Source organism: Schistocerca piceifrons, unplaced genomic scaffold (assembly GCF_021461385.2).
Source record: "Schistocerca piceifrons isolate TAMUIC-IGC-003096 unplaced genomic scaffold, iqSchPice1.1 HiC_scaffold_846, whole genome shotgun sequence".
Taxonomy (NCBI): domain Eukaryota; kingdom Metazoa; phylum Arthropoda; class Insecta; order Orthoptera; family Acrididae; genus Schistocerca; species Schistocerca piceifrons.
In genome coordinates this window covers 604,902-617,139 of record NW_025729109.1, presented here as the reverse complement: position 1 = coordinate 617,139, position 12,238 = coordinate 604,902, and the positions used below count along the sequence as shown (strand labels likewise).

Here is a 12,238-nt window from a genome sequence, read left to right as displayed (position 1 = left end):
CTATTAGCGCTTGTAGCTCAGGGACTTTCCCAGCACAACTACAACAATTTACAACTACAATTCCGACTGTTCCTTGATCCAAGCATGTCCTGTATTTGCCATGCACCCTTTGAGATTGCAGCCCACCCCGTACTTTCCCGAGGCCTTCTAACCTAAAAAACCGCCCAGCCACACAGCCTCCGCTACCCGTGTAGCTGCCAGCTGAGTGTAGTGAACTCCTGACCTATTCAGCGGAACCCGAAACCCCACCACCCTATGGCGCAAGTCAAGGAATCTGCAGCCAACATGGTCACAAAACTGTCTGAGCCTCTGATTCAGACCCTCCACCTGGCTCTGCACCAAAGGTCCGCAGTCGGTTCTGTCAACGATGCTGCAGATGGTGAGCTCTGCCTTCATCTCGTAAGCAAGACCGGCAGCCTTCACCAAATAGATAGCTGCTGGAATCCAGAGAGAATTTCCGCAGATACAAAGCGACACACGTCATTAGTGCCAACATGTGCCACCACCTGCAGCTGGCTGCACCCTGTGCTCTTCATGGCATCCGGAAGGACCCTTTCCACATCAGGAAGGACTCCATCTGGAATGCACACGGAGTGCACACTGGATTTCTTCCCCTCCTTAGCCACCATATCCCTAAGGGGCCCCATTACGTGCCTACCATTGGAGCTCCCAACTACCAATAAGCCCACCCTCTGCGATTGCCTGGACCTTGAAGGCCGAGAATCATCCTGTGAAACAGGGCAGGCAGCTGCATCTGGCTCAGCCAGAGCCAGTGCCTGAAACCTGTTTGTCAGACGCACCGGGGAGGCTTTCTGATCAGCCTCTGGGGACATCTTTCGCTGCCTGCCACGCCTTGGAACAACCTCCCAATCAACCACAGGCGAGGGCTCAGCCCCATTGCAGGCAGCAACCGGGGCAACCACAGCGGCAGACCGATCTGGGGACAGACGGGACGAGGTTGACATCCCCGTGATACCCAAGTCCGGCTCCCCACAATGGTGCCCATTGGCAACAGCCTCAAGCTGCGCGATAGTAGTCAGCGCCGCTTGCAGCAGTGAGTGAAGGGATGCCAACTCAGCCCTCATCCGAACACAGCAATCACAGTCCCTGTCCATTCTCATTGATGTTGAACAACAGTTACTGAAACACGAGTCCGTGCCTAGATAACGCAAGGGAAACACGCAAAGAATGTATGAACTAACCTGTACAAATGCCTAACGAATGCGCTACAATCTGCCTGAATTTATGATTAAAGTAACGAAAACTCGAAATTACACCTCCTACACGAAACTCTCACGCAATTTAAGTAAGAATCTACGAAGTAAACACTAAAGCGCGATACTACAACTCTCAAATACTATAATACGCCCGAAATTTATAAATTAAACAATGCAAGTACCCAAAAATGCAAAGAAATTAACAAGTAAGCTAGGGGTATACGACTTGCTGCTGGCAGCTGCTTATCCAACGGTGGCAGGGAGCACACTGGCTGTGACCATCCGACACTGGCCGTTCAAAACAAAAACAGAAGACAGACGACTATGCGAATTTACACTATTCAGGTACTAAAGCGCGATGCTACGACTCTCAAATACTATAATGCGTCCGAAATTTATGAATTAAACAATGCAAGTATCCAAAAACATGCAAAGAAATTAAGAATTAAATTATGTAACAAATAAGTAAGCTAAGAGGATACGACTTGCTGCTGGCAGCTGCTTATCCAACGGCGGCAGGGAGAAGTAATTGTTAATCTTGTTACATGCTTCTGTGTCACAGTGCTATAACAGATGATGTGGAACTATGATATGTAATGGGTATTTTGTAGAGTTCCCAGTCATTATTCACTGTAGTATTTACATCATTACTGACATCCTGCTTTTGCTGTATGTAATTCTGTATGATTTTCATCCAGTACGAATGACATAAATTTTAATTGTTTCCTAAAGAGCAGGCACTGAAAATACATTGTGTACTCTGCTGCAGAGTGAAAATCTCATTCTGGAAACATCCCCCAGGCTGTGGTTAAGCCATGTCTCCGCTATATCCTTTCTTTCAGGAGTGCTAGTTCTGCAAGGTTCGCAGGAGAGCTTCTGTAAAGTTTGGAAGGTAGGAGACGAGGTACTGGCAGAAGTAAAGCTGTGAGTACCGGGCGTGAGTCGTGCTTCGGTAGCTCAGTTGGTAGAGCACTTGCCCGCGAAAGGCAAAGGTCCCGAGTTCGAGTCTCGGTCGGGCACACAGTTTTAATCTGCCAGGAAGTTTCAGTATTAAATTTGGTAAATTTTGCTGATAATGTGTGGAATGCCATATTCATTTGATTAATGAACAAAAAGTCCTCTTGTTTATGGGTTTACAGCTGGAAGATTATTTGCATCTATTTATTACCTGAGCTTAATTTAGAAATGTTGCCGCACTCATATATAAAGTTCGTATGTTGGAGTACGACCACCCGATAAAGCATGCCATAGTGCCTTTGAAATCAGAGTGGATTATGTGACAGGAATAGAAAGAGAAAGTATGCCAAATAAATACTACACAATGGCTGATAGCAAAATCAGAGACAATAGAACTGATTTGGATGCATTCTGACACTCACCCTTCCCAATCGATAAGAATCTCTGTAAAGTTGGATGATACTCATGAAAAAGGAATAGGGAGAGCTGTCATATACACACAGAAGTTAGCAAGCAGTTATAATTCACAGAATGTTTCCTTCTTTCAGTCCATTGAAGATCCATTGGGAATATCGTGGTCCACTCATTTTATCAAGGAGGATCCTGAATTAAATTTGGAAATGAGTGTAACTGAGAATATTGTAAGTATTTACATGTCTGATATATTGCGTGTAGTCAAGTAATAAGTCTTTTGTTAAGTTTGTAGAGTAAAAGATGCATTGCAGTGAAATTGACAGATTGTCAGTTTTTTGGAACTTGTTGCTGTTCATAATTGTAGAGTAATCTTGTACTTATGCACTTGACTTTCATTTCACCTGTTATGTGCTGACTGTTTTAAATAGAAATAGAAATGGAAGGGGATTGGTGACTGGTATAATCTTGTTTTATGTAGCCCTTGTTCGTATCAACTATATTGTATAATGGCTGTGTGCGATGGTCGCAAAATTCACATTTAGGTGAAGTGTAAGTTCTAATAGTGTAGGTCATTTGAGAAATATTCCTCCTTTCAATAACTTCTGATAAATGCAGTTCAAAAGATCATTGGCTGTTGTTATCTTTTGTGTGAATATTATTCTTACATTTGACCTAAAAAAATTTTGGGTTATAAAAAGAGAGATAAAATTTGTGTGTTGTAGATCAGCCCTGATACTTTGGCCACAACCAGTATATATTGTGGCAGCTTCTGTGGTGCCTGTTGTATTAGTTATGAAATTTTCAGTAATAGAATAACTCTGTATATGGCTTTTGGTGAATGATAGTACATAGATGAAGCCATGTATGATCTTGTCATTAGAGTCCTGGCAGATCTAAAGAAGAAAGATACATTTTTTACATATGATTTATGACCTTGGTGAGGTAAAGAGATGCTCAACTTGATAAATATGTCACAGGAATGAAATTAGAAAATGATTGGGGAACATTTAACATACAATTGCAGAAGGTTAGGTACTGGCTCGCTCTTGATCTCATTGTTCATAATCAAACTTGTTGCAGTTGCAAAGCATTCTTCAGGCACAAAATGTTGGCTTCTTCAACACGGAAATGTATGGTGATGATACAAGCATACAGGTCAAGGAACCAAACGATCATGCTACGGACAGCTCACATTGTGTAAAGGAGTGTAGCTGATTCACAGGTAACAGGCCAAGACTTTGACACAGAGACTCATGTTATGCCATTTTAAACAAATTAAAGGGATGCTTTGGCATCACAAGTAGACAGGACAGTAAGTGAAACAGTAGTACTGCTGTTCCACAAGAAGGGTTTTACAGAAATGAGAATGCCACACATAGTAGCCAGGGATGTGCAAATGAGGAGCTAGGCCAAAACAATGAACTGTACAGTGTCCTAGGGCATACCTGTAGTTGTCAAAGTGGCTGGATTGTAGTTGGTGACCACTTACCATGAAATTCGTGTGCAGTCAGAGAGATCACAGGTCAAACAAGATGTCTCCATGGCACCAGGGCCAGAGGTTCAGGGATAGTGTCCACTGCATGGAGTGCTGCTCCCATAGCAAGTGTGTAGAACAGTGTGTTTCTGGTTGTGTGGTCTGGAAAACCATGTCATGTGGTTGGCACTGAAATCACTGATGTGCAACCCCCCCCCCCCCCCCCCTGTTGCTTTGAAAATATGTAACTTAGATTAAATAGTGGTAGACACCTGAGCAAATCTACAAATAGGATGTGTGACTATAACAGTGATCCTGAGAAGTACATGAAGTTGTGCAGTGAACATCTTAGCTCTGTCAGCTAGTGACATGCAGTGTTTGTGGTCTCAGGAGCATAAAATGCTAGGGCTTAATGATGCAGATAAATTAGGCTGACCATTTTGATACTAGCTCATGGCCAGCAATATTCTGTATTAATTGTGGAATTGGGAACTTTTTTAGGTAATCACATGAGAAGCTAGAGCAAGCTAGCAAGATAGCAAAGTAATACTTTGCTGGAGAAGCAATTAAGTGATAGGCTGCCACATCTGTCATTGGTAGGTTCAAACAGTACATAGGTGTTATGGAGATGCTTCAGAAACTCAAATGAGAACTTCCAGAAGGAAAGAAATGTTCTTTGGAGGAACACTATGGAGAAAATTTAGAGAATTGCCATTTGAACCTGATTGCTAAACAATTTTGTTGTTTCCAACATACATTGCACATAAGGACTATGATGATAAAGTTTGAGAAATCGGGGCTGATATGGAGGCACATACAGTCTTTTTCCCTCATATTTGCGAGTGGAATGGGAACGAAAATGACCAGCAGGGTTATGGTGTACCTTTCCTAGTGTGCCATTAGCTGGATAGCAGAGTATCGATGTATGTGGAGATACTAGGTAAAATAAGTAGCTGACTAATGTAGTAGGAGCAACAGTGATATTTTTCATAGTAGTAAATGTACATTTACATACAAAATAATCCATTAGCAGTTTCCATAATTAGCAGTGTCAGTAGATTAGCACTGGTCACAAACAGCTGGTTGTCAGTATACTTCAGAGGTAAATTTCCTGCCTTAAGATTTGCAGACTGGCTCACCCCACTTCCATCCACATCTTCATTTATGGAATGCAATGTGTAAATCAAGGAATGAACAAATGAATAACATTCACACCCCAGCCAGAGCAGAGGTTACAGTGTTGAAAGCAAATTTAATTTTATGGAAAAATTTCTGAAATGTTCAATAAGATGCAACCCCATCAAGACAAATTATCATATTTTACTGAAAGAAACTATACCTGATAAGCAATTCTTCAGGATGTTTAAAATCATCAGATTTCACAAAGCTGTAATATTGTAATAAATAAAGGTACAGAATTGGTGTCGGATTTTCTATATATGCCTGCAAATCCTTTCTTTACAAAGGAACCATATGATCTTCCCATTGCTTACAATTCATGTGTGTGCACATGTGAAATTAGGTGGTTTCCACAGCTGTGTTTAGGATCAGATTCATCATTTACTGATCACAAAAATCAAAATTCTTTTCAACACATTTAAGCAGCCATGTTATAGACTTGATCCATGCATTTGCAAGTGTGTCAGTTTAGGAAACTCACTGCTGTTGTCGTGTAGTATCATAGTTCATCCAATGATGTTGGAAGAGGAGGCACAGTAAAAGAGATAGCATACTGTGAGATGAAGCAAATTGCCAGCTCAGGTCTGCAACACCTTTAGCTGATGAATCCCTCAGGCAGCTAACTGTTCAAAAGTGCTCTTTTGTGCAAGTTCCAATGCAGTGGTACACAATTCATATGAACAATTATATTTCTGATAATTTTCCATCTCTTCTGTTTTTGGTTGATCTATGTTTTTTTCTAATATTGTCAACTTTCTTCAGTTTGTTACAGAATTCCCTTCTCTTCAGATTCAGTTCAGTGCCAATCCCATAAGTTTGATAATAAATCATGATCACTACCAACAAACTTCCTGTCCCCTGTTGCACAGCACATTACCCTTATTAATGTTGCAGCTACCAGTTCGTCATCCCTTGAAGACTCATTTTATAACATGTAATGTAATTAAAAACAACCTGCTACTGGAAGAAGTAGACATTACTGTACACACACTAAATGATACATACTGCATGCAATTCCTTGGTGTCTGCTTGGGTTTCAATTGAAATGGGGTCAAGAAAATGGTAAACTTCTCAAGCTGATCCCCTCAGCATTGCTCACCTTGAGGCAATTATGATAGCATCTCTTGGAGTTTTGACTTGTTTTTGGAAATATCTTCTGGGTCATCCAACTGCAAATAAATAAAATTTTTGTTACTTAATGTAAAAGCCAATAGGGAGTTCCATAGTGACACGTAGGTGCAAGATCCCCTAGGTCAGTGAAGAGGTTTATGCGAGGTGTTCAGTTGTCAACATCGCATCATTCGTACTACAAGCTTGTATAGGATAAATACTAATTTGTTTATAGCTGCCATGTCCTATAAGATTATAGTATAGGGTAGTACTGAGTGAAAGCATGCTAGGAAGCATTTCTGCAAGTTGACACTCTGGAAGAACACTCATTAATTGCAAGGCAGAGAGATATGTGCTTTTTGGTTAACTAATTCTCATGCTGGTGCTTCCTTAATTTAATATCCATCCAAATGCCCAAGAACATAACTCATAAATCCTCATCCAGTGCCTGTAATTGATATCTCCTTGTATCTGTAAGTCATTTGGACTTGTTTGGAGTTGCATCATGTGTGCATATGTAAGTCTAAAGGTTGAATTTTTATTCTGTTGCCTGTAAACCAGTTGCAAGCATGATCCATTATTCTTCTGGCTGTTTTTAGTATGAGTGTGTTTTCTGGTTATCAGTGTACTTATTGGCAAGCATTGCAGATTTTGAAGAAGGCATCTCCAATGGTTTTAGCACAACATGTATGTAGGTCAGGATAAATCAAATGCTGAGCCCTGTGGGACATTGTATGTATTGTTTCCCCATTGTGTATTCAGTTTTCCTCCCAAGGCATCATTTACTACTACGACCCAGTTTTTTGTTGCTAAGCTAAGATTCAGTTCTTGTAAGTGTAATTCTTTTAACACCATAACACTGTAGTTTCCTGACTAAAGGGAGATGAAGGTTGTAATGTGATGCCAATAAGGTTTCTCCACTTCTACTGCATATTTCAGTCATGCTGTAAAGTCAGCACAAAATTTTAGTTATTAGATTGTTGCAATCTTAACAAGAAGAGTTCCTGCTTCTATCAGCAGATGATTCTTGTGACTGATTTGACCATTCATCTGATGAAACTGATGTCTGGTCAAGTATACACTTCCTGACTGAGTCTGATGTATCTAATTTCAATGGTCACCTCCCCTCCCCCCCCAGTTTTTTCAGCTACTGTTAAGAAATTATTGTTTTCATGGCCTGATATTATCTCAGTTTTTCCTAAAAATTAGGCTGGTGCATAAGTTGATAGCACTTTCATTTTGCATGTTGGTATTTCCTGTTGCCGAGGGTTTATTTATCAATTGTCATTTTTTATTTGTAGTTCACTGTTGCTCTTTGAGTCTACATATTGTCATTTTGTCATTTGAATATAGTAAGTGGAACTGTGGCCACTAGATAGTGGAGTGTCAAGTGGAGAAAGAGGAGCATTGTTGGGTTCTATATAGGTGTAAAAGCAATGGCGGCAGCCAGAAACATTTGCATCCTGTTTGTATTTAATACCATTGTACAGAGCTATTCAAGAAAATTGTTTTTTCATTCTAGGGAGAATTGTTTTGCCATTAGTGACTTACCTTCAAGGTTTGATGGAGATCATTTAAATGCATTAATTCACAATGATCCATGTCACTGTACTTGAGAACTGGCAAATTTGATGAACTGTGATCATTTCATGACCTTCTGATATTTGTGTGCAATGGATAAGGCTCAAAAATAGGGTGTGTGGATACCACACGCGCTAAACCAAAATCACAAAAATGGAGGCCATATGCGCAGTCTTGCTTGCCTTTAATCAGTTGTATGTGAACAACACTAATCATTCCTGCCCTGTATCATTATGCTGATCAGAAATGGTAGCTTTGTGCTAAAATAAGGAAAAGAAAGGAATGGTTGAGCCCAAACAAAGCATCAACAAAAAGAATCCACAAAAGATACTGTACATTCTGTGTGGTTTACTATGAATTGCATCCTTGAGATGTAACCACTGATTACTACTGACATTTACTGTCAACAGCTGACACTGGTTGCAGATGCTGTACATGAACAATGACCAGGAAGACATACTAAAGGAAAATGCCTGCCCACAATCTGCTAGACTGACAAAAAACTGTACACAGGAGTTGGGGTTGGTCATTGCACACCCACCTTATTCAACTGATCTTGCACTCTCAGATTTTCTCCTTTTCTGCTCTCAATCAAACAGCCTTAAAGGAACTTCCTTTCCAGATGAAAATGCGCTCAGAGCATTGCTTAATGAGTTCTTCGCCTTAAGACCAGGTGACTTCTACAGTTACAGAATGAGTCATCACAGCATTCAGAGACTGTTGTAAATAGTGAAGGAGAATATTTTGTTGATTATTTAAGTTTCTCTTATTTGTATATGTTATATATTAAAATTACGGAAAGTGCCATGAACAGTATACCAACCAAATAATTGCTGCAAAAGGGTACATATGCCTTATCTTTTTTCATTTTACTGGTAAACTGTGTTTCCTTTCATCTCTGTCTAACCAGTATGTATAATGTTTAAAATAATACTTCGTCTGTTAAGCCCAGTGTCTCAATAGAGATGTTAGTATTATACATATCTTTTGCAACACAGTTAACTCAATGGATGTGTGCTAAGTCTTCAATGATGAATCATATTGCCTTTAGTTGTCAAGTTTATAAAGAATTTAATATTTTCTCAAAATAATTCTGATCCTCCAGTAAGGTTATGGCTGAGTAAATAACAGAAGATTTTTAATTTCTTGTCACAAAATGATGTGCTCTGTTGAGAGGTTAATGTAACATATGCACGGTTGTTTCTCAGGACATTTGAGTAGTGATGTCAGGGTCAGTTGTGTTGTGACAGTTATCCAACATAAAAGCTAATTTCTCTTGTTCTGCGGTATTGGTTTAAATAATTTTAATGAACAACCCAAAGGGTTCATTGAAATATTATCAAAAAATGAGCATAGCTTCTAATACTAATTACATATGAAAAAATTCAATGAAGAATTGACAGAATCTGTAAATTAGTCATTAAATTTGTTTACTTCAGTGTAGAAATGACTGAAGCACTAAATATCCACCAGTTGATGTTGGATGTTGTAAATAATTTGAATTTGTTGTATAATCAGTAGGCCTGGTAATTGCAGTGGATAAAGATACAATTATTTCTTAATGGAATACAACAGTATACTTACTCATTAATGGTCAGTTGAATCAAAAGTAGAATTCAGCTGAGGAAAGAGTGATTCCAAGTTTCCTCTTGGACAATCACACACATGAAAAATGAGTTTCATTAATTGTTATAGTAACATTTCCTTTTCTAAATGATTGATGTGTTCACACAGTTGGCTGTGTGGAATTAAAGGTAGCTCCTGAAAGAATTTTTTAAAATTATATTTCAATCAGAAATTGTTTGAATTGCACCCTTCCTTTAAAATACAAATACATACGGAATGGGTTACATTAGGCATGCAGTAATTGTATCTAAAACTTGTAATCTTGAAGATGAAAGTCAAAAACTAATTGCATTTTGGACACCATAGATTCTACACATGGCTCGCACAAATAGCGTCATTCATAGTGCAATTTTGGATACTCTAAGAAACTAAAACTATACATAAATCATATGATTTAAACACACAAGTCTTTCAGTTTTTCATTATATTACATATTCTTCTTAAAAAAAAAAAAAAAAAAAAAAAAAAAAAAAAGATTCATGTTGCAACACAGTCGTATGTCCCAATTCTAAAGACATAACAAATATCGGTTGCTTTTAAATAATCATTGGTTGATTTATTAATGTTCAGATTTGTTCAGTTCTAACAAAAAGTGCTGTCACTTTTGTATTGTGTGAAAAATTTTTAGCCTGTGGAATGGGTTTCAAAAACATTTCCATAGCTTCTGCATTTTCAGAGATGTCATAGATATTGTTTTATACCTCTCTTATTTAAAATTTCTACAGTGACAAACAATCCAGGATTTATCAGATCAACATGCACATCTTTGCCAGCATCTGTTGCAATTGTCTTAATCTGCAGCATTTGATCCCCGCAAGAACCACTTTCCACCGGAATACCCAGCATCCTTAGATATGAGAAGTAGTTTGGTTTTTCCAACCTTCAGGGTTGTTGGGTCAACAGTATTATGATAGTGTAAGGTAAAAAATAATAATAGTTTTGAATATGAGCAAAAAGTTTGACCTGAATGTAATTTATGCTCACTCTGTTGTCCAGAAACCATCTTCCAGTACCATAAAACATGGTTTTACCTTGAATCTGAGTTTGTGCACATTCATAAAAATCAGCCAGCATACCATTTTCTGTGTTTAATCTGGTTCCACACTCCTCTCCTCATTGTACCACCAATAGCGTCTGTCACAACTTCACCATTACATGAAGTAAAGAATAGCAGTCCATTTCCACTTAAAATACTTTCAAACACAAACTGGATATCGTGTACTTATTTTCAAATAGGTAGGTACAGCCATCTCAAAAAATTGTCAAATTTTTTGGAGACATGAGATCATCATCAGCTATTATTTATGTGACAACACAGCAACAGAAACTGTTTCATGTGTTAGATCTCAATGGTGATGGTGGCATGATAAAATATTCCTGCGGCATTCAGGTGCAACCTGTGAAGACTGTACTTGCGCATGTGATGAATGAGCACTTCAACTTTTGTCTTCATTAATCAAAGAAACATTATCTACAAAGTCTGTCTGTAGATTTCCAGATTTGAGAGATTGATTTTGCACATATCCCTAATTCAGCAGATTGTGAGTTTTTCATGAAGCAGTGAAATGTTAAATATAAAATTTATCAATTTCTGATACAACATCAGTGATGGTACCATTAACTTCTTTATATTTTTGTTGCCTGTCAACATCAATCAATTTTTTCCATTTTACTTTTTTGTCAGTGAACTTCATTATTTAATGTGAAGTGAAGTTTAGGAGTTACAGCTTTTACACTTTTTACACGAGTTCATAGTATACATGAATTAACAGTAAACCACATGTTCCAGTAACTCCTTACCTCAAGAAAAAACGCTCTTGCCAGTGCATTCACCAGATAGTTGGCATGACATCTACATACATACATCGAGGTGTATTCAAAACCAGCAAAATGTGTAATGAATGAAAGTATTTTTTATTTGCCCCATTTATTTGTCTGCATAACATTGTTTATAAGCTCCCTGAGGTGAAAATACTATGTAGTGTTTTTGCAGCACTTTGTGCATCTTAGTCTTCGAATCTTTAAATAATTAAGTATCCCATCTGCCAGGTGCTTGACAGATTGTCATCTCTGTTGTAAAAAATTCAGCTGTTAGCTTCTCTTCTTCTTAAACCTTGTTATTCAGTTTGTGTTGTTAATGTTTCCTTAAACATTATGGAAGTTGTTGCACTTTAATAATTAATTTGTTTGTTACTGCATATTTCCATGTTGGGCTCGTGGATGTAACTACCTTTTTACTGATTTTCATGAAGTTTATGCGGATTAGTATGAACCTAAATAGGGTTCTCATTGTTACACTCCAGTGACAAGAGTGATTTTGCATTTACTTTCTTTGTACATACTCTTCACAACTCTTTCGTCCTCTTTTCCTTTATTTTAAAACTAGACGTTTACTAAGTTGCTCTCTTTCCTTTCTTCTAAAGTCTTGTAACATTTTCTTATATTTTTCTCTGAATTGAATCAGTTGTAATTGATTTGAATATAGTTTTGCAAAATCTCTCTCTCTCTCTCTCTCTCTCTCTCTCTCTCTCTCTCTCTCTCTCTCTCTCTCTCAAACTTACTATCCATTATCTTTTAACAAAAAGCTAGTATTAATAATGTGTAACAATGCACCAGCTTTCATATACCGATGTATTACTCCGTAACTTATTCAGCAAATGAAACTTTTATTGTTTCATCC

General features: G+C 38.2%; 1 protein-coding gene and 1 non-coding gene across 2 annotated transcripts in view; one reads left to right on the top strand and one right to left on the bottom strand.

Moving 5' to 3' along the window:
• The window catches only part of LOC124770944 (trichohyalin-like), a 53,069-nt gene extending 42,665 nt beyond the window's left edge, over positions 1-10,404 (bottom strand). Inside the window, exons 1-2 of the mRNA XM_047249243.1 lie at positions 10,292-10,404; positions 6,341-6,410 (exon numbers count right to left, since the gene is read on the bottom strand). Coding sequence (XP_047105199.1) covers positions 6,341-6,410; positions 10,292-10,404 — 183 coding nt within the window. The remainder of the gene's footprint in view (positions 1-6,340; positions 6,411-10,291) is intronic.
• Trnas-cga lies at positions 2,163-2,237 on the top strand. Its single transcript has one exon. It is a non-coding gene; the product is annotated as a tRNA-Ser (tRNA).
• Positions 10,405-12,238: the final 1,834 nt, after the last annotated feature.